This window comes from Plasmodium vinckei, assembly GCF_900681995.1.
Source record: "Plasmodium vinckei vinckei genome assembly, chromosome: PVVCY_02".
Taxonomy (NCBI): Eukaryota; Apicomplexa; class Aconoidasida; order Haemosporida; family Plasmodiidae; genus Plasmodium; species Plasmodium vinckei.
In genome coordinates, this window is record NC_051294.1 from 210,397 (window position 1) to 234,135 (window position 23,739).

At 23.2% G+C, this 23,739-nt stretch overlaps 7 protein-coding genes across 7 annotated transcripts; 4 read left to right on the forward strand and 3 right to left on the reverse strand.

Annotated features, from left to right (window-relative positions):
- Positions 1-269: 269 nt before the first annotated feature.
- On the reverse strand, positions 270-4,055 carry PVVCY_0200660 (conserved Plasmodium protein, unknown function; the record flags this gene model as incomplete). The annotated part of the gene is made up of 1 exon (XM_008628149.1): positions 270-4,055. The coding sequence occupies one exon, from the start codon at positions 4,053-4,055 to the stop codon at positions 270-272; it is 3,786 nt and encodes a 1,261-aa protein (XP_008626371.1).
- Positions 4,056-5,215: 1,160 nt separating this feature from the next.
- Positions 5,216-6,117, reverse strand: PVVCY_0200670 (pre-rRNA-processing protein TSR2, putative; the record flags this gene model as incomplete). Its single annotated transcript, XM_037634432.1, has 4 exons — positions 5,216-5,449; positions 5,555-5,640; positions 5,774-5,874; positions 6,056-6,117. 4 exons carry the CDS (start codon positions 6,115-6,117, stop codon positions 5,216-5,218), a joined length of 483 nt encoding a protein of 160 aa, XP_037490061.1.
- Positions 6,118-8,873: 2,756 nt separating this feature from the next.
- On the forward strand, positions 8,874-12,439 carry PVVCY_0200680 (calcium-transporting ATPase, putative; the record flags this gene model as incomplete). Its single annotated transcript, XM_008628147.1, has 3 exons — positions 8,874-11,598; positions 11,710-12,008; positions 12,107-12,439. 3 exons carry the CDS (start codon positions 8,874-8,876, stop codon positions 12,437-12,439), a joined length of 3,357 nt encoding a protein of 1,118 aa, XP_008626369.1.
- Positions 12,440-13,210: 771 nt separating this feature from the next.
- On the forward strand, positions 13,211-14,099 carry PVVCY_0200690 (conserved Plasmodium protein, unknown function; the record flags this gene model as incomplete). Its single annotated transcript, XM_008628146.1, has 2 exons — positions 13,211-13,317; positions 13,601-14,099. 2 exons carry the CDS (start codon positions 13,211-13,213, stop codon positions 14,097-14,099), a joined length of 606 nt encoding a protein of 201 aa, XP_008626368.1.
- Positions 14,100-15,404: 1,305 nt separating this feature from the next.
- PVVCY_0200700 (V-type proton ATPase subunit C, putative) lies at positions 15,405-16,556 on the forward strand (the record flags this gene model as incomplete). Its single annotated transcript, XM_008628145.1, has 1 exon — positions 15,405-16,556. The coding sequence occupies one exon, from the start codon at positions 15,405-15,407 to the stop codon at positions 16,554-16,556; it is 1,152 nt and encodes a 383-aa protein (XP_008626367.1).
- A 1,471-nt stretch (positions 16,557-18,027) lies between these two features.
- PVVCY_0200710 (conserved Plasmodium protein, unknown function) lies at positions 18,028-20,082 on the forward strand (the record flags this gene model as incomplete). Its single annotated transcript, XM_008628144.1, has 1 exon — positions 18,028-20,082. One exon carries the CDS (start codon positions 18,028-18,030, stop codon positions 20,080-20,082), a length of 2,055 nt encoding a protein of 684 aa, XP_008626366.1.
- A 427-nt stretch (positions 20,083-20,509) lies between these two features.
- PVVCY_0200720 (DNA binding protein, putative) lies at positions 20,510-21,985 on the reverse strand (the record flags this gene model as incomplete). Its single annotated transcript, XM_008628143.1, has 1 exon — positions 20,510-21,985. The coding sequence occupies one exon, from the start codon at positions 21,983-21,985 to the stop codon at positions 20,510-20,512; it is 1,476 nt and encodes a 491-aa protein (XP_008626365.1).
- Positions 21,986-23,739: the final 1,754 nt, after the last annotated feature.

A 23,739-nucleotide genomic window follows, 5' to 3' on the forward strand; every position in this document is an offset into this window, starting at 1 on the left:
AAGGATGACGTTAGAAAGAATTACTAACTTCGAAAGTGATAGACCCTCGCACTTGCATGCATAGCAAGAAAAAAAAATATGCACACATACTTTTTTATCCTAAACAATTTTAATCATTATAAATATTAGTAAATCTTGTTTTAATTGATATAAAGGATATACATACATTGTAGCAAGTTGGCAAAAATAAAAAACACATTGGCACAATGGTAGAAACAAAGGATAAATAGAATGCAAAATGAAAACATTTTACAATGTTTTAAAAAAAATTAGATACAAATTAAACTTTCCATTATCAAATCATCAAATGAAATGGAAAAATAAAAAGGGAATTCTTGGATATAATTTTCTATAATACTTAAAAAATTACAAAAAAAAGTAAACATATTTATAGAGTATGTTTTAAAAAATTTCAAAATTTTTGAATTATATTTTTTTATATATAATTTTATTTGATCTATATTATTTTCAATCCATTTCTTTACACTATATTCAATACTGTTTAATGCGTAAACAAATAATAATGTATATTTATCACCTAAATATATCTTAACTCCTATTATTATTATATCTTCATTATCACTTTTATATTCGATTTTGTTTATTTGTCTATCTAGTATGTTAAGTGATAATACATGCTTTTTTAGAGCCTCTGTAAATTCGGGGGATACACTTGGTGATACCGTCGATGATACTGGTTCGGCTTCTGCTTCTGCTTCTTTGAAAATATATTCTTCCAACATATCATCATTGATGTCTAAAACAGTAGACTCATCGGGACTACCCAATGTTCCCTTTTCTTCTTCATCACTTTGTTTTTCTAAATTTGTTTTTTCATTTTCTTTACCTTCAATTTTGTTCAATTCTTTATCTATATTAGACAATTCATTTTTATTGTTTGTATTAACTTCGATTTGTTCGGTTTTCTCATTATTTTCGACTTTCCTTATTTCATTTTTTGTTTTTTTTTTCATTTCTTTTACAAAATACGTATTGTAAAGTTTGTAATAATGCCACGATTCTTTTGTACACCTTTTAAATAAGCATAAATATGTTATTTGTTTTTGTGTGCTATCACAATTGTTATTAGTAGTGGTTGTCTTTTGCTTCTTGACAAGTTGATATATACATTTTGGATAGTGTTTGATGTGTTTATAAAAATTGTTAAATATTTGTGAACTTATGGTGTAGTTTATACTTTCCTCCATTTTGTAAATACTTATTTTTCTATTTCTACTTTTATTTTTTAATATTTTTTTATTTAGCATATTCAAATTAAACCTTCGTTTTAGTTTTCCTGTGAAATATTTCCATTCATCTACATTTCCTTTACTATTTTTAAAGTCGTATAATTTCTTTTTCTTTTTTATTTCTTTTTGTGGTACATTCAAATTTTTAAGTATCATCCCAGGTGCCCCATTTGTTTCTAAACCTGAATTAGTCATGTTGTTATTCACTTGGTCTGTCGAAATGGTATTAGTTTGTGGATTTTTTTTTTTTTTTTTATTTGCTTTTTTCAAAATAAAACGCATATTTTTTTTTAAATGATTTATACTAAGTTCTGAATCTAAATTGCTTTTTTTTTTATCATCAACGGGAAAAAAAACACTTAAATTTATGGGGGTATATTTATTTTCCTTATAGTTTGATATGTGAAAAATAGACTCTTTTTCAATATCTTTATTGTTACGATTTTTATTATTCACAATTATTTTGCTAACAAAATATGTTCCTTCTTTACAATAACTCAGCTCATTTAATGTGTTACTATGTGTGTGATTTTTTTTATTATAATTTTTAAGACAAGCTTTGTTTGCATATCTATATGAAGTATTATTATCTTTAAAAGTAATATGTTCTATAATTTTGTTGCCACCTCCATGAATATTTTCACAATATCTAGTCCCGACCTTTTCAATCTTTTCATTTTTATTTTTTATATATAATTTCGTTTTAAGATAATCTATTATATTTTCATTATTTATATTATTAGTTATTGCAAATTTTTCAACTTTATTTTTGTTTTTTAAAAAATATTGTTCACCTTTTTCGATTTTTATAGGAGCATGCTTAGCATATTTTATATTTTTTTTTTTTAATATATTTTCTTTTTCCCATAAAAATGAATTCTTTTGAATTTTATTATCATTTACAATGTTAGACAATTTGCAACTATTTTTATTTTGTCCTTCTTTAATTATAAATGGTTTGGGACCAACTTTTTTTTCATTAGAGTTACAATATTCGATAGGTCTATTATTTTCAGATTTATCTATTTCATTCATTTGTTCACCTTTAGAGTCGTTTTTTTCATCGATGTTATTTGCGTCTTTTACATTTTTACTGTTTCTAAAATTGTTAATAATATTTGACAAGTTTCCAACAAGGTACTCAGGATTTAGTAAATTTAAATGCTCACCATTAATTATGTTTATATTATCTTCTTCTTCCTTATTTGAATAAGTGATATTATCTATATGAGCATTATCGATACTGGTTATTTTGTCATCTTGTGTAGGTTCTACTTTGTTTTTTTTTGAAATTAAATTTGTAGAATGTTCATTATTTAGATCGTTATAAATATAGTTTGGAACTAAATTGTTAATGATAGTACTTTTAATTAGCTCAAGTTTTAATATTCCATTTTTTTTTATACCTTCAATATCCATAGAAAAATCTTTTTTATCCTTTATCTCAACTGAATCAATATTAATAGTATTTCCTTCCGTTTCCTTTTTTATTATTTCATTATTCAAAGTAATTTGATTTTCACACTTTTCAATTTCATCTATTTTATTACATTCCTCATCTGGTAATTTTTTATTTGACTCTTCGTTTAAATTGGATTTATTTGGCATCTCTTCCTTCTTTTGTTCACTATTTTCATCTTGCTTTTTCTCTAAATCTGTCTTAATCACATTCTGCTTTTTCTCTAAACCCGTTTTAATAACATTTTTCGAGTCACTTCCAATGCTATTGCTACCCTTTTTAAAAACACTAACAGCATTGTCATAATTTTTTTGTCCTATTTTATTTTCGATGTCCATCCATTTAAATATGTTACTTATTCCTGAAGCTAAATCTTCTAATATATTTTCTGAATCATTATTTAAAAAATAATTTGAATAATAATTATCATTTTTTAAATTATCTAATTCATATTTTAGTTTTTTATTTGTTCTTAATTTTTTTCTATTTTCATTTATTAATTCATTGTATTCTTTTTTTAAAAAAATGTATGACTGATATATCCGTTTATAAATAGTTATATTAGTATGCTTATCATTTTTATATAACTCTTTAAATTTTTCATTTTCTTTTTCCCACCTTGTCATCTTATAATTTATATTACTATTTTGTTTATTCATTGGTGCATTTGTTCGCGATTTTTTTTCCATATCACTTTTTATGCAACTGCTATTATTGCTGCCTGACTTTGTAAAGCCATTGTTATTTCTGTCTCTATCTTTATTACTATCATTCTCAGAATGGGAAACTTTACATTGTGTCTTATTTATGATACTCTCTTGATTTATATTTTGATCATTTCTTTTTTCGTCCAATATTTTTTCTTTCTTTTCTTTTGAGCCTTCGGTTGTATCAGCTATTTCGTCTCTTAAATTATGCACATTCATTTTTTTATAGTTGTTATCACAGATTGTTTCGGGATGAATTTGTTTATTTTCAACTGAATCTTCCTCTTCTTTTTTATCATTACTTAAGTTGTTGTTATCTTTCTCAACATGAATCAGTTCAGCAATATACATGGCATCACCTTCGTTTTTTATATCGCTCTCTTGTCTATTGTTTGCATGTATATTATTAATTTTTACATCATTAATTTCTAAATCGGTGTTTCTTTTGCAGATGATTGTTTCATCAATCTCACTGTCATCCCTTGTAGCATCTAACTCATCACATAATTTTCCTTCATTTTCTATATCTTTTGTAAATCCTTGAAATTCACAACTATTATTTTTTTGGCCATAAAAATGGTCTCTGGATGGCTCGGCACTTTGCTCAGTCTGTTCCAAACTTAATGACTCTGGTTTCATATTATCCAAATAAGTGAATTTATTTTATAAAATTTCATTTACGATAAGTAGAAGAAACATACGAATAAAAATATATTTATTATTATTAGGGATAAAAAAACCCGCGCACATACACACATATATATATATATATTTTCATAAAAAAGCAAAAACATAAAGAGCTTAAAAAATAATGTATAAATATCCTCATCTAAATCTGTTGGCTTAAGGATACCTAAGAATCCTTCAGTTTGCATATATAATATACATAGCTAATATATGCTTTGCTTTTTATTTTTTTTTTGTTCTCAATTGGCGGTATATTATTAATACCATATTGAAAAAATCATATGGATTTTCTTCATTCTTAGAAAATTATTATATGGAACAAAAGTACACATATATCATATTTACGCAAGTTTGAAATATGCCATGCTCCAACATAATAGTGAAGCAAAAATGTGTGTGTTATTCGTCCATAAAAAATATACAAATTATATATCTATGCCAATGCACAAATGCAAAATTGATGCTTATTATTTTTTGAAATATTTATTTTTTAAAATACATATAATTTAAGGTAAAGAGATCTTTATATAGTTTATATATGAAATAAAAAAATACACATGTTTATTTAATTATAAAAAACAAATTATCATAATAATAAAAACATTTCAAACAAAAAATGGAAGAAAAGAAAAAAAAAGCAATTGCTAAATATGCTTATGTGTTGATACTCGAAAAATTCTTATAATCTTAGAAATATTCACAATTTGTTTGATTATTTTTATATTTTTCATAAGCAAAAGATGAAGTAAATCATTTCTGAAAAAATATATATTAGCTATTTTTTCATATAGCTAGAATTTCCCTTTAAAAAAAATATGATAAATATAGCTATTTGAATAAGGAGCATATAAATTAGAAAAAAAACATGAACAATTCAGATTATTTTATCCGTTATGTATGATTTGTACATGTTTTTTTTTTCCCTTACTGAATATTTCAAAATGGTACAAAATAATTTGATATAACAAATGTTCATTATTCTTGTTGCTAGCGATATGTTTAAAAGACAAAAGTATAATTTTTATCACAGGAAAAAAAATATGTGTATATATTTGACATATTCTGTATGGATATATGTATAGGAAATTTTTATAATTTTCAACGAGTTTTATTTATTGAATGTCTTCTGATTCATATGAGTCCGAATATTCTTGATTGGAATCGTTCTCATCTGAATATTCGCTAGCTGAACCATCTTCTTCGTCTATATCCGCTTCTTGTATTAAATTATGTTCTCTACAAGAGTTTAAATCGGATTCTTGTATATTTCTAATTTTTTCAATCATTTCTAAATTATTGTTTTTTAAATCTTTATACAGATCTAATATTAAATCAGAAACTTCGATCTACAAATTGGAAAAAAAAATAAAGTGTACAATTGTTAATAAATTAATATTTTTCATAGTTTTACTTATATTTCTATTATTTATTCGTTTGCTTGTTCATCTTACATCACTATCATCATCAAGATCTACATTAAAAAGTGTATTAAGTTCGTCTCTTAAGTAGTCACAGAGTTTATCTTTGGGTGTCGTGTCTTGAGAATAGTATATGAAAAAAATAAAAAAATGTATATATACATTTCAATTATCTAAGTAATAAGAAATGGTAATGCATTTTAGCGGCTAATTCAATATATACATCCACGTTAATGTGTTTTGCGTGCTTACTTGATAAAACATAATTATGGACATATTCAATTAACTTTTTTTTCTTCTCCTCTGAGGATGTTCCACCCCAATTGTTTGTCACAGCTAACCGGAGCACTGTCCTATATCAATGGAAAACAAAATTATATATTTTTTTATTTATTCAATCGTATGTAAATAAATATAAATTATAGATATGCATGAAAGGAAGGTATAGTAATAACCCTTGTAGATTGCAAATGTAAGTTTTTGCCAAATACATAGAATATTTGCATATATTAAATTTGTTTTTTAATATAATACCATTTTTCAAATATTAAGTTAATCCCTTCAAGTAATAAAGTAGATAAATTTTCACTATGCATTATTATTATTTTATTTAAAGTAAAATTAAAATATGTTTTTCAAAAAATAGCCCGTTATATATTTTATAGAGACTCTGTTTCATTAATTTTTAAACAATCCGTTTTTTTATATTTTTTTTTTTCGTTGTTTTTTTCCACTCGTTTTTTAATTACAACGATTACATTTTATTACGTCAAAAAAAGGGGGGGAAGTATAAAAATGCTTTTATTTTATAAAAAAAAATGTCTATATATTCCTGATTTACTATAAAATAAATATTATATCCAATTATATATTACCACAAGTAATGACGTTTGGCATTCTCGTGATGCTATTTTTATTATTCATTATTTTTTTACTACCCAGATATTGTTGCATATTAGGAAATAGCATATAAAAAATATAATAAAAGAAAAAAAGAAAAAAATTTACAAACAATATATATGTAGAAAATAATAGCACGGTAAATAAGAATAATAAAACAAGTGAACTTTGCACGACTTTAGAAAAATATTAAATGAAAAATATAAATTTTCCAAATAATATATTATTTCTTTTATTATTGCCCTCAACCGAATTCGTAAAATATTACTATATATTTTTTTGCATGAACTGTTAATAATTAAATGGGATAATTTATAAATTTTAGTTTTATTATTCCAAAATGAACAGGTTGAAATCGTAAGTTATCAAAAAGAAGGTTTATTTTTTCTTTTGTTTATCATATTTTTTATAATTATAAATGAGGATATATAAGCTGGTGTTATATGTTTTTATGAATTAAACTTATAAGTGGGCGTATATATTTCTCCTCTATACTTTCGGACAACCATATCAATATGCTAATGCTTATAGAACTTTGTTCAATATCATAAGGTATAGAAATGATTATATACCAATGAGGTATAATTCAGTTTATCCACCTTCTTTACATAAATTTATTTATTTAAAGATAGAATAATATTAGATATATATTATACAAAACAGTATTTTTGTATGTAGGGGTATTTTATAAAATTTATTTTTTTCCTCCTTTCCTACACACAAAAAGTAAATAATTATATCCAATATAATATAAAAAAGGTAACAAAATTAATAAGATATATATTTATCATATCATCTTATGAATATTTTGACACAATTTTTACGTATATTTTTGTTCATATAAATTGGGCTAATATTTATTATTTTAACATTACAAAGCAATAATATTTTTTTCTAATAAGACTTTTTTTATGACTGTTCATAAATATTTATATAAAAAAATTATTAGTATAATTTATTTTTATGTCATTGTGTGTATTTAGTAAATGGATATATAAATATTTTACACGCATAAATATAGTGATACTAAAAAAAAAGAAAAAAAAATGTGTTAGTTTCCAAATATGATTGTCATTAATTTTATTATTCTTATGAAAGAAATAAAATATTATAAAGATAAATTAGCCAAAGATATTTATAAAATATGCAAATGGAAATATATGAGCATATTTAAAAAAGTATATATATATTGTTGTTAATTTGCTTTGTCATATTATAAACACTATATGATATTTACACTTTTTCTTATACACAATTTTTATTTAATTTATAAATAATTTAGGTATGGACTAATTAATTTTTTTTCTTAATTGAGATATTATTTTATTTTGTATCAATTTTCTACAATGCAAATAAGAAAAAAAATATATTTTTATGCATACATAACATTATTATTTTAAAAATAATTGAAAATTCAGAAATAATAGCAATTTTCAGATATTTTTTTCACTTATTAATCATTTTCATTTATATGTTTAACACTATTTCGTAACAAATAAAAAATAAAAAAATAATCGCTAAAAAAAAATACAAAAAAATATTAAAATGTATGGTGATTAATTTTTATAAGTGTACATATATATATATGCATACACGGCATAAGTGCTCATTACTTAATAGCTTAAAATTTTACAAAAATTTTTACCATATTGTTATGTATGTAAAATGATGCGCTTATTTATGTATACATTTTTTTTCCTGTTTTAATAAATAAAAATATATATATTTTTTATCCCTTGTTTTATATTTCTATTATTTTTTTTTCTTTTTTTTTTTTTTTAATATGCTTTTCTTTTTGTTTTACATCATGCCAAAAAATGCGTAGTAAAATTAGGATTTATATATAATATATACACATATATTATTATAAGTATGCACATGAAAAGCATTATAAATATTTTGATTTAGGTATGTACATATAGTATAATAAAGTACGCAAATTGAGATAAAAAAACTTAAAAAAAATAATATAAAAATTATTCTGTGGATTTACAAAATAATTGATCCCTCAAAAGAAGCAAGAGAAACACATCACGTATGTACATGTAGTATTTATGCGTATTATGTGTTAAATAAACATTAGAGCTGATTATATTTGTTTTTTATTTTTTCATACCATTTTAAAAAAATACTATACAATATTTGGAGTTACAATTATTTTAATCTATGATAAAAGCTTATATTGAAGTGTTTACTTTTCATCGTAGCATATGGTCGTGAGTATATGGATATATGTATATGTGCCTATGTGGATATAGATAAATAGAAACATAATTTATGAGTAGGTTGCCCCTTTATTTAAAAATAAAGTTTGATTTAAGATTACATTAGAAATATAAAATAAAAAGATCTATATATCGAGAGACATTTCCAACAGATATCTTTCGATGTATTTTGCCATATTGTCAATAAAATAAACATACAAAATAATTATTGATATTATAAAAATATAATGGAAGATATTTTGAAATATGCACATATATATAATGTAGAAGATGTTTTGAAAGCAGTAAAAGTAGATGAAAATCGGGGTTTATCCGAAAATGAAATAAGAAAGAGAATAATGCAATATGGGTTCAACGAATTGGAAGTAGAGAAAAAAAAAGGAATTTTTGAATTAATATTAAATCAATTTGATGATTTATTAGTAAAGATATTACTATTAGCAGCTTTTGTTAGTTTTGCACTAACATTACTAGATATGAAAGATAATGAAGTAGCTTTATGTGATTTTATAGAACCCGTTGTTATATTAATGATACTTATATTAAATGCAGCTGTTGGGGTATGGCAAGAATGTAATGCAGAAAAATCGTTAGAAGCATTAAAACAATTACAACCAACAAAGGCAAAAGTATTGAGAGAAGGTAAATGGGAAGTTATAGATAGTAAATATTTAACAGTTGGTGATATAATTGAATTAAGCGTTGGTAATAAAACACCAGCAGATGCTCGAATTATAAAAATATTTTCAACAAGTATTAAAGCAGAACAAAGTATGTTAACTGGTGAATCATGTTCTGTTGATAAATATGCAGAAAAATTAGATGACTCATTAAAAAATTGTGAAATTCAATTAAAAAAAAATATATTATTTTCTTCTACAGCTATTGTAGCAGGTAGATGTATAGCTGTTGTAATTAAAATTGGTATGAAAACTGAAATAGGTAATATACAACATGCAGTTATAGAATCAAATAATGAAGAAACAGATACACCATTACAAATAAAAATTGATTCCTTTGGAAAACAATTATCTAAAATTATATTTATTATATGTGTAACAGTTTGGATTATTAATTTTAAACATTTTTCAGATCCAGTACATGAATCATTTTTATATGGATGTTTATATTATTTCAAAATAAGTGTAGCATTAGCTGTTGCTGCAATTCCTGAGGGATTACCAGCAGTTATTACTACATGTTTAGCATTAGGAACCAGACGGATGGTTAAAAAAAATGCTATTGTAAGAAAATTGCAAAGTGTTGAAACATTAGGTTGTACCACTGTTATATGTTCTGATAAAACAGGAACATTAACAACAAACCAAATGACAGCTACTGTTTTTCACATATTTAGAGAATCAAATACATTAAAAGAATATCAACTATGCCAAAGAGGAGAAACATACTTCTTTTATGAAACTAATACTAATCAAAATGATGAAGAGGATTCATTTTTTAAAAAATTAAAAGAAGAAGAAAATGAAGAATCTGATTATAAAAAAAAAATAAGTAAAAATGTAACACATGATGAGGAGGATTCAAGTGATGAAAGAGAACCATTAATAAATATGAAATCTAATGTAAATACAATTATAAGTAGAGGTAGTAGAATTATTGATGATAAAATAAATAAATATAATTACTCTGATTATGATTATCATTTTTATATGTGTTTATGTAATTGTAATGAAGCTAGTATTTTATGTAATAGCAATAATAAAATTGTTAAAACATTTGGAGATAGTACCGAATTGGCTTTACTTCATTTTGTTCACAATTTTAATATAATTCCTAATAATTCAAAAAATAATAAAATGAAAACGGAATATGAAAAATTAAATAGTGGAAGCAAAAAATATAGTGATGCAGATACAGATTGTGATTCTTTATATAGTAGTGAAAAAAAAACAAAAGTTTCAGATAAAAAATCAGAACCATCATTTCCAAGTGAATGTATAACTGCATGGAGGAATGAATGTACAACAATGAGAATTATTGAATTTACTCGTGAAAGAAAATTAATGAGTGTAATTGTAGAAAATAATAAAAACGAATATATTTTATATTGTAAAGGTGCACCAGAAAATATTATAAATAGATGTAAATATTATATGTCTAAAAATGATGTACGCACATTAAATGATTCTTTGAAAAATGAAATTTTAAATAAAATTAAAAATATGGGAAAAAGAGCTTTAAGAACTTTAAGTTTTGCATATAAAAAAGTTAAAGCTAATGATATTAATATAAAAAATGCTGAAGATTATTATAAATTAGAATATGATTTAATTTATATTGGAGGATTAGGTATAATTGACCCTCCAAGGAAGCATGTAGGAAAAGCTATTAGTTTATGCCATTTAGCAGGTATTCGTGTTTTTATGATCACTGGTGATAATATTGATACTGCAAAAGCTATTGCTAAAGAAATACATATATTGAATAATGATGATACTGATAAATATAGTTGTTGCTTTAATGGACGTGAATTTGAAGAACTACCTTTAGAAAAACAAAAATATATTTTAAAAAATTATCAGCAAATAGTATTTTGTAGAACCGAGCCAAAACATAAAAAAAATATTGTTAAAATTTTAAAAGATTTAGGAGAAACTGTTGCTATGACAGGTGATGGAGTAAATGATGCACCTGCTCTCAAATCAGCTGATATAGGTATTGCTATGGGTATTAATGGAACTCAAGTTGCTAAAGAAGCTTCAGATATTGTTTTAGCTGATGATAATTTTAATACTATTGTTGAAGCTATTAAAGAAGGACGATGTATATATAACAATATGAAAGCTTTTATACGATATCTTATAAGTAGTAATATTGGAGAAGTCGCTTCGATTTTCATTACTGCTATCTTGGGTATTCCCGATAGTTTGGCTCCCGTCCAGTTGCTCTGGGTCAACTTGGTGACTGATGGTCTGCCTGCCACTGCTCTCGGTAAGTTCATCAACTTTATCATCTTTTCACAATTGTCTAATTTTTTTTATTTTTTCATTTATTCCACTTCTTACTTCGCTCACTCATTTTTCTATTTCTTATCCACCGCAGGATTCAACCCCCCCGAGCACGACGTGATGAAATGCAAGCCCCGACACAGGAACGACAACTTAATAAACGGACTAACATTGCTCAGATATATAATTATAGGTACATACGTTGGAATAGCTACAGTATCAATCTTTGTATATTGGTTTGTGTTTTACCCAGATATGGATAACCATACTTTAATAAATTTTTATCAACTTTCTCACTACAACCAATGTAAAACATGGGAAAACTTTAAAGTAAATAAAGTGTATGGTATGTCCGAGGATTTATGCTCTTACTTTTCTGCTGGCAAAGTCAAGGTAATTAAATAGTTCGATTTTACTTTATATTTCACATATATATGTATGTAGGAATATGCTTATTCATTTGATGGTTGTTCATTTTTTTTTCTTTTTAGGCAAGCACTTTATCATTATCCGTTTTAGTTTTAATTGAAATGTTTAATGCACTTAATGCACTTAGCGAGTATAACTCCTTATTTGTGCTTCCGCCATGGAGAAACATGTACTTAGTATTTGCAACAATAGGATCTTTATTTCTTCATTGTTTGATAATATACTTTCCACCATTAGCTCGAATATTTGGGGTTGTGCCACTTAATTTACACGATTGGTTTTTAGTATTTTTATGGTCCTTCCCTGTAATAATAATTGATGAGATCATCAAATTCTATGCAAAAAAACAACTAAACGAAGAACTCGGATATGGCAAAAAGTTGAAGACACACTAATCTCTCACTCCTTTTTCTAACACTATCTATGTTTCATTAATACAGATACTTATTCTCATCAATAATTATAAACATGTTGTACATGGAAGTTTATGTCTTTTTTCTTTTTTTTTTCCTTTTTTTATTGTAATAATTTTCTAAATTAAAACCCAAAATTATGAATATACATAATGTATAGTTATCTCTTAATTATTTTACTTTTTTTATTTTATTTTATTTTTATTTTTCATATTGTATTTAAATTAGTATAACATTATTACTATCTCATTTTTATTTTTTTTAAATAAATTATAAAAATCCAATAAAAAGAAAAATAATAAACATCAATTTTTTTATATATTCCTTATTTTAAATATTTATAATTTTTTAAAAAAATATATTGATGTCTTTTTCGAATTATTCTAATTTATTTTTAGCAATTTTTTTAAGTATACACATGGGTATATTGAAAAATTGTGCGTAAAATTGTGCGAGAAAAATACACATTTTTCCTTTCCATTATTTTTTATTTTTATAAAAAATGAGAAAAACAAAGTGTATATATTTTGCTAATTAAAAATATAAACTAGGAATTTATGAACTTACAAATTTACGAACTTACAAATTTACGATTGTTTTATGTTTTTCATTTTTTTTTTTAACTTTATTATTTATTACATTCTTTTGCAAATAGTCACAATGATAATACTTGACAAATAAAGAAAGGAACATAACAAAATACATTGATTTTTTTTTTGCTAAACTTTTTATTTTTTACATTTTAGAGAAAAAATGGAACTAGCATATGAGAATGAAGTTACAAAAAAAATTGTTTATAAAATATTAAACAATATGAACTGTAAAAATGATATGACATTAGAAAGGATGCAGCACAACAGGTACACATTCATTTTGCTAATCTTGTTTTACTTTGTTAATCTTGTTATTACTTTGTTACTGTCTTGCTACTGCCTTGCGTATGTATTTACGTGAAAATATGAATGTTCATATAGTAATGGCACTGTTTCAAAAAGACGGAAACCAAAACAGGGTCATATAATATGGCACATATAATAGCACAAAAGAATAATTCATTTTGTAACTATTATATTTTTTCCATTTTGTAACTATTATATTTTTTCCATTTTTTCCATTTTTTCCATTTTTTTCCACCCTGCTTAGGAACAAAATAGTAAAATACTTTTTCGAAGCAGAACTGTTATTCAAATATTATGACATCAAAAAGACGGGAGAGATAGATATAAGTTTATTTCCCCCAATGGCAAGAACATTAAAACAGATATACGATGCCGAAGATATTAAAAAATTTGAAAAAGAAATGAATGTTAAAAAAATGAATAAAATGACATTACCTATCTTTTTAACTTTATTAAAAAGGAAATTATTTCAAGTAATCGATTTTGATGAAACTTTTCAAAAACATTTTAATATCCTTGATATGGAAAAAAAACAAAATATCAACCTCGAGAGATTAAAAACTTTTGTTGGAGCCATAGGTGATAAATTAAGTCCTGAACAGTTTGATTTTTTTATAAAATATAACATAAAAAATAATGATAAAATTATTAAAGACGGTATTATTTTTGATAAAAATAACAACCCTACAAATGTTCCCTTTGATGCATATAAAGAAATGCTAACTTTTTACAAGTCGTTTTGATTATGCATTTCAAAAATGGAGTGAGCAAAGTAAAGTTAAGCAAAAGGGAAGCAAAATGGAAGCAGTCCATACAGCTTACACCATTACATCGTTACAGATTGCATGACGATCCAGCCATTTTGTTTATAGCCATTTGCAGATATGCACACTCGTCTATTTAATTTTCTCCCTATTTTTACTAACACAATTTATATTACAAAATAATGCAACATATAAAAATTTTAGTCATTACAAAATAATGTAACATATAGAAATTTGAGTCATTACAAAATAAGCCTACTCAGGCATGAGTTCATTATGTATACATTTATTATAAGGTATAATTTTATATTTTCTTCGAACTTACATTATTAAAAAAATGAATAACATATATTTGTATTTTATTTATGAATTTATTTCCCATTTCTCAACCTTATTATGTTTTTTACTTATTAATTTTTATTTACTACCCTTTCAAATTTCCAATTTAAAAAACATTTTTTTATTTCAAAATTTGTTAATATTTTAGAAAGAATTTAAATATAGCTTATTAAAAATAAGTGTGGCAATTGCTATGAGAAATAAAACTTGTATTATTTCTATGGTATGGTATGGCATGGTATGGTAATGCATATTTATGCTTTACATATTTATATGCTTATTTTACATGCTGTATATTCAATTGCTTACACGTAAATAAAACTGCAATAATTTTAAACTACACATATTTATAATTTGGCATTATATATGTATATATTTTTTACTTATATTTTTATTTTGTAATTTATTTAAAATTTTTTAATTGTTATTTTTTTCTCCTTTACTATATAATTTATGCTGTGCATAGATTATGGGATATGACTAATACCTGCCTGCCTGATTGCGTTTATTTTATTTTTTTATACGCTTATATATGTATATATAATAAATATATTATTATGCATGCCCAATCTATATCTAATACTATATAATACGTATGAGTAGTGCTCACTATTTTATGCAAAAGCATGTTGGAATTAATTTTTTATTTTTTATAAAACTTAAAACATATTATCAATTAATAGCAAAGCAGGGCGTAGCTACTTAATTTGCTATAACTATAAAAATAGTTGAAAAAAAAAAAAAAAAAAAAACAATATTGTAAAAATTCGTAGAAAAGCGGGCTTTGAATTGTTTGAAAATTGAGAACAATAGAAAAAAAAGTAATATTAGCATATTTGAAAAAGTATAGAAAAAAAATATAAATAACAAAATAAAACTCTATATATATATATATATCTTAAACTTGTTTAAAATATAAATGAAGAATTATATTAGTAAAAGAAAATGAATGAAGTGCCAATGTGCTTGTTTATTGCTTGCTCGACAAGTGATAACACAAGTAGAGAATATATTTACACAATTTTAAAAAATAGATTATTAGGTAGTCATGTATGTATAGATACAAACATATTAGATGTCCCAACGAATTTAAAATTTTGTACCTTTGATGACTTATTAAAATGTGCTGACGATTTACAAAAATATGATAGCTATGCTTATGGGTGTTTAAAAAAAATTGAAAAAATAGCTAAAGAATATGATGAAAATATAGAATTAAAAATAATATACCAACGTCAACATATAAATATTGATCAATATATTAGACGTTTTAGTTGGGATGATGCAAAATATCCTAGGAATAGATCATTAGTCGATACAATCGATGTTATTATTAATAATATAACAAAACTTTCTGATGAAATTCAAATAAAATCTAACATTTTAAATGATTTAAAAGAGAAAAAAAAATTATATATATCAAAACATGATAGTAATAATTTTATACATAAAAATTTAAATGAAATATTAACACCCCAAGTTGTTAATGAATCCGATTTTATGGAAACTGAATATATTACAACAGTTATTGCATATGTTTCAAAAGATTCGATAAATGATTGGGTTAGTAATTATGAAAAATTTTCACAATATGTTGTACCTAGATCAACAAAACAATTTAATGATTTAATTGATAAAGATGGGAATACATTATGGAAAGCTTTTGTTTTTAAAAAATTTGTAAATAATTTTATTGAAAATGCAAAGAGTAAAAATTTTATTGTTAAACCATTTAAATATGATGAAACACATTATAATAATATCATGGAGTCAAGAACAAAAATTGAAACTGAAGTTATAAGACAAGAAACATTTTTAAGAAGAATGTGTTTAGCTGCTTTTTCAGATGTATTTATTGCATTTATTCATATTAATATTTTACGTGTTTTTTGTGAGTCAGTTTTAAGATTTGGCGTACCTCCTAATTTTGCTTCTTTTAGTATTAGAATAAATGGGGAAAGTAAAGAAAAAAAAGTTCGAAAAAAATTATATGATATATTTTCTACTACTGATTCGATTGGCAAAAATTATCTTAAACGCTCTGATGAAAATGATGAAGAGATATATCCATATGTATCAGTTTCATTTAAAATATGATCTGCACTTCTTTCAAACTGGGCAATACTTAATCTGTATTTTTTTTTTTTTTTTCATAAATCATTCAAACATTATATATATTTAGAAATAAAAGCGCATTATCCCGTTTTTATTAATATGTTGATTTGTTTTAACGATAGTAGAAAAAAATAACTGACAAATAATGTAAGCAAAATATAGTGTATTCATTGTTTATGTATATTTTTGCTTAGACCGATAAACAGAATTACTTTCGAAGGCTATAGCAAAAATGGACAAGCATACATATACAAATATTAACGCTACCCAATTTTTTCGAACCAAAAATAAACGTAAATTGGCCTTACTTCTAAACCTCACAATATACTCAAAACAGAAAATCTTAAACAGTAAGATTATTGTAAATATAATTCAAATAAAATGATAGCCTATAATATAAAGGGGTATAGCCATGCAAAACTATCACATACAGTATGCATGACACCTTTTTGCTACACTAATAAATTTGCAACATTGAATTTGTGTACATATAATATAATTGAACATATTGTATCCCCATTTTTTCGACTAATTTTTAAAGAGCCAATATATTATTGTGGGCGCTGATAATATTTATGATTTATTTTTATTTTATTTTTTCTTTAATTTTGCATAAGATCGTGTATTTCATTTGAAATATTATTGTTTGTTTTTTTCTCCATATTATTTTGACTGTTTTCTTAATTTAAAAGAAATGCAAAAAAATAAAATTCAAAAAAAAGAATGTACAAATAGTTCAAATCTTTCGAGGAAAAGTATGCATATTTTCCTTTCATTTCTTTTTCTTTTTTTTTTTTGCTGGCCCTCCTTAACTGCTCATGCTCTTTCCTACATAATACACAATTTTTAAGGAAATTAAATAAGTTTTACTTTTATTATTATTTTTTTAAAAATAATTTATGAAGATTTGTTATTGAAATATAAGAAAAAATATACTTTTTTATTTTTTGCAAATGTGTAAAGTGTGCAAAACAATATGCTTATGCATACGTAGGAGGAGAACAAAAATGTGCCATTACCAAAATGTTTTCATTTTTTTTTTTAATATTCATCATTTGGGGGTTTCAAAGAAAAGAAAAAAAAACACATTATAAGAACGTAGTAATAAAGTTTGATTTAATAAATATACAGCTTGTTCAAAGTTTAAAATTTTTTCTTAAAAATAATAATTTAAAAAAATATTTGGAAAAAATAAGCGGTGTAATATTTACACCTATCTTATAAAAATTATTTCATGGCTATTTATTCTAAAAACAGATGAATATCAATTTGAAAAAAAATATCAAAAAAAAAGAGAAAGAAAGGGATGGCTAAAAATATAAAAAAAATGAAATAAGTATATAATACAAAAACGAAATAGCACACCATTTGCTAGCTTATCTTATAGTACATACATGTTTATACATATTTACCATAACCCGTATACATAGTACAGATATTCCCTATTTATGCAATGCTTCAGAGGTATTATCAAAGTGAAGAAAAGGATGGATCCATCCGAACACATTACTTTAAAAAAATTGAAACAGAAAAAATAAGTAAGAGCTTGTTGGATTTGGAAAACATGTTTCAAGTTGAAGACATATTTTTAGACATGTATATAAATGAAAAGGAAAAAAATAATTTTGATTTTTACATAAATAATATACTAGACGATTTTACTAGTAATAATAATTTAGAAAAATGGACAAACATAGATATAAGTAATGTATATAATTATATTATATATGACAATAAATATTTTAATGATATAATAAATGATAAAAAGGGATATTTAATATTAAAATTAAAATATACGAATGAAAATAAAATTATCACTTCTTATTTTAAAGTTAATTGTCGTAATGCTCAATGGGATAATGAAAAAAAAGTATGGCATATACCTTTATTTTATATTTTTGAAATATCAAAATTAACAATATTTTTAGGGGGAACAGTTAGTGATCTTGTTCTTTATTATTTATGCAAATTATTTCACCACTTTTCAAGTATAAAAAATGTGCATAACAATAGTGGGGGTAATAAGCCAAGTGATTTAGAACAAGGGAAAATAGACAATAGTGATAAAATTGGGAAAAATAATGATTTGAAAAATGATGGAAACAATGAAAACCATGAGAAAAAAGAAGACATAAATAAAAAAATAACTAGCCAAAATGATGATAAAAAAATTGAAGAAAAAGAGGAATATAACTTTGAAGCTTTTGTTAAAAAAAATAAAACACAATTTATTAAATATATAAAAAATGTAAATATTTTTAAAATAGAACATATAATAATAAATAATGTTGTAAAAAGTGATACATTAAATATAAAAATATTACCATATAATGAAGAAGTTATTAAAAAAATAAAAGAAACAAATTTATTTTATTGGGATAAAGAACAAAACATTTGGCTAGTCAAAAAAAAATTTTTTAAAACTTTTTATGTCAATGTAATAAAATTTTTTGATTATAAAATATGTTCATATTATGATTTTTTTAAATTTTCAAAACAAAAGCTAGTTGATAGTGATTTAGGAAAAATAAATATGAACAGTTCAGGTGAACATAAAGAAATAATAAAAAAAAGAAATTATGATAATTCCAAAAATAATATATCCCAAGAAATTATACATAAAAAAAAAAAGACAAATGATAAAATGTGTAAACTTAAGGTATATTATGAAGATAGTGCTTCTTCCTATTCTGATGAATTACAACCAAATGTTGACGCAAGTTATTATGAAGGTAGAGAGCTAGTAAATACAATTAAATTAGTTGGTGCTGCAAATAATTATTATAAAGAAATTATATATAATAAATTAAATAAAATAAAAAAATTCAAACCTCCAAATTATACATATGACCCAAAAGGGTGTATTACAAAAAGTGGAGCAGGAACTAAAGGAATAGAAATATATGATTTGCCAAGTGATATAAATGAATGGAATAAAATTAGTTTTTGTATAGTTCCAAATGATCATAAAAAAAATTTAGATTTATATGATCCAAAAGTTTTATGTAGTCTAGTTAGTGATGTTTATATGCTTAAAGAAAATGCTGTTGATATTATTTTAAAAAAATATACTAAATGGCCAGAATATAGTGATGTATTTTGGAATAACATATGTGCAGAAAATGAATTTATAGTCAATAATAAAAGTTTTAACACAAGACAAAAGCTAGCTCATGATCGGTTATTTAATAAACAATATTTTTATATTTTTAATATTGATAGTATTAAACAATCAAATTATTATGACCCATTATTTTTGTGTAAAACATTAATTAAATTAGGTGAAGGAATTTTAGTATCGAATCCAATTGATGCAGATTATGTTATTATACATAATCCAGAAGATTCCAATGCAATTAATTTTTATACTTCTTTACAAGAAACATATAAAAATCAAAAAAAAAAAAAAAAACTCCCTTTATTTGTTACGCCGAATTTTATATATGATTGTATTTTGAATTATTCAGTGTCTTATCCTTCAAAAAGTAAAAATCATTTTTGTTTTTAGTTTAAAAAAATATGTATGAATAAATTAATTTTTGCCTACCCATTTTTTTTTGCATTAAAAATACATGTATAGCTGTTGCTATATTTTCCTGTTGGAAATAAAAACTTTTTAAGTAAATATTTTTTCTGAATTTTCAAAAAAAAAGTATTATAATTTTATTTTGGCTAGCTTTTTATTTAAAATGAAAAATGTTATAGTAAATGGGTTAATTATAAAAACTCAAACAAAAGGATTAAGACAAAAAACTAAAAAATTTAAAAATTCATAATATAACGATGATTACAAATAAGCAAATTTATTGTATATGTATATTATATAGGAATGTAAACAAATATGTGTGTATGTCTATAGGTACTTTTTTATAATTAATTTCTTTTCCAATAATAAATTGATCTTGATTATACACACATGCACAAAAAAAAAGATTTTAAATTATAGTCATATTTTGAATATAACTTAAAATTTCGTTGCAACATTTTATTTCATGATCATAATTCCAAGAATGTAACTTAATTAAATAACTATCATTTTCAATATTCTTTAAACCTAAAAAATTTTTATAAGATCCATTTGAATAATGCATTTCTTCCACAAAAGAAATATTATTAATTTTTGAGCATGCAACTTTTATTTTATTTTTTAAATTGTTAATAATATATAATTTATCTTTTTCTATATATTCATATCCTTTTTGTGTTTCACAAGGTTTGTCATTTTTCTTTTCCGTTTTATCATTAAATGTTTTTTCCAATTGCAAACATTGGCTAGCTTTTTCATTTTGTGGTGATTTATTAAATATAGCATTATTTTGATTATTTATAATTTCATGATTTATGTCATTTTGGACAGTCTTATTTTTTGAGGTGAATTTTTCATATTCTTGATTTTCACCTGAACAAATTTGATTAACCTCATTATGCTTAATATAGCAATTTTCACTATTCAAATTAATAAAAGAGGATTGATCAATTTTATTTTGTTTTTCTAAAGCTATGTAAACTTCTCTTGAGGCATATGAATCGTTAGCTGCATAAATGATTTGATTTTCATTTAAATTTTTACATAGCCAATTAGATAATCTAAATTCTTTGTCTAGGTGTTTTTTTAAATATTTTTTTACTAAGTTTTGTAAAGAAGGTGGATATATATAATTATCAATAGAATAATTATATAAATCAAATACATTATTAATTTCTATATTTTTACTTAAAAACATATCTTGATCATTTTTTATATCATGACATACTTTAATTATTTTGTCATTTTCTAAAATAGTTTTAACAGACAAAGGGATATCCCCTTTTAAATTATTAACATTAAAAACAAAACATATATCATTAGAACATAATTGAATTAAGCATAGTTTTTTATTTTCTATTATTTTTCTTGGCTTATCAATATAGCTACTTGTTTGTATAGATTTAAAGTCACTCTTTACTATGCGTTCATTCTTATTAGAAGCTACATAACTATCGGCACAATAATCTGTATTATTGTTTGATGTCTCAACATATTTATTATTCGAGTTTGGGTTTTTACTTTTTTTTATACATGCTTGATCGGAAACTACATTGGGCATTCTTTTATTTATTTCTTTATTTAATATTATATTGGATATTTCTTCTATCGCTTTTTTTTTTCGATTTTTTGACAAATATTCATAATTATTACAATTTTCATCAAAGTTAATCATAAATTCTGTATCAAACCCTAGAATATTACTGTTAAGGTATTTTAAAATATCCTTATTATATTTCTCAGCATTTTCTTCATTTACGTAAATAATATTACCAGGGAATTTTAGTGAAACTAGTTGAGCTGCGTTCTCAATTTTTGCAAACTTTTGGCTAATATGAAATTCTACAGGCACAGTTGAAAATGTTTTTTTCAAAATGTGCAACATTTTACATGTAAAAAAATTAATTAATCATCAATCAATCATTGTCAGCTGTTTTTCGAAACAATTGATAAAAGGAAAATTTCCAAATATTTTATGTTCACTAAAACTCCTATAACATAAATATTACTAAATACAGCTAGCTAAATTCCAAAAAAAAAAAAAAAAAAAAAAAAAAAAATATTACATGATCGCTATATATGCATATATCAAATGAAGGGAAGCCATTCCTATGGTCAATAATTAGAATGTTTGAAATAAAAGAAATAAGGAGTTACATAACTTAAAATGGGATATTGTTCAAATTAAAAGAAAGATAAATAAGAATACATAAAATAGTTTATAAAAAATTATATGAGATATAATATAGCTATACGGTATAATCGCTTGTTGAAAAGAACGAAGGAAAGAACAGAATTTTACTAAAATATCTATAATGGTAAAACGGACAAATTGATAAATGGTCTTTACAAATTTTGCACACAGTAAAAAAAAATATAAGTTTTTTTATTCTTTTTACTAATTTATATAATTAATCTTTGTCTCCATTTTTTTTTCCCCCTCTACCTAATTTCTTTATGTTATTTCCCGTTTTTTTACGACTTTAGACTATTATATAAAGAGTAGAAATAAGAAGGTAAAAAGTTTATATACAATATTAATAATATTTTATTTATATAACATAAACCGGTATTTAAATTATTGTTGAATTATTTGTTTTAAAATTATATAACCATAGGGTTGATATAAATAACAATACAACAATGGGTGTGAGAGAAAAAAAAATAAATGAAATGGAAAAATAGTTTAAATAAAAATTATGTGTAAAATAAATTAAAAGGATATATTATGGATATTATTTATTTTTTAAAACCATATCCTTCGATAATAAGTTTTTATATTTGTATATAAATACATACACATGTATGTTATATATATAAAACAAGGGGAATAAATAAATTATATGAGTATATAAATTTATTTATGATATTATATGTGTATCGTTTTGTATGCCAACAGAATTAATAAAGTATACTTGTATTTTGTTTATTTTATTATATATAATATTTTTTTTCAAAGATTTTTGCCACTTAAGTATACAAGCATTCTGCATATGTGTATAATTTTTGTTTCTTATATATATCTTTATGTTGAAATTTGGTTAATATTTTTTTACTTATACAATTATTTTCTTAATTAATCTTTTACATGTTGAGGACATTTTTTATTTCATTATTTTTTTATATTATATTTTATTTTACACAATTTATAAAAAATAAAAAATTACATATACAATTTAAAAATACAACTTTAAGATTATGCAATAGTTGTAAGTATACTCATTCTTATTCAATCTTATTTTTAAAAGTGCATTTAGCACCTAAATAAGGGAAATAAAAAATGTGATATATAACAAAACATGTAATTAATGGATAATTATAATATACATTATATATGTTCCTGTATTGTGTGTATTTTTTACATGCATATATAAATTGTTATGTGTGCATTTACTTATTAAATTATTTTACATATATTTAGCTTCGTGGATAATTGTTAATTTTGTGTTTACTTGGTGTGCATAGCTTTTGAAAAGTGGACGTGTGTATATGAAAATGAAATTAAAAAAAAGGGGAAATAAAAAAATAAGAACGAAATAAAAAATAAAAAGGAAAAGATAAGAAGAAAACAAATTAATAAAAATTTTTACACTAATTATTTCCTAGTTAAAAATGTGACAATTTTAGTTTTATATAATG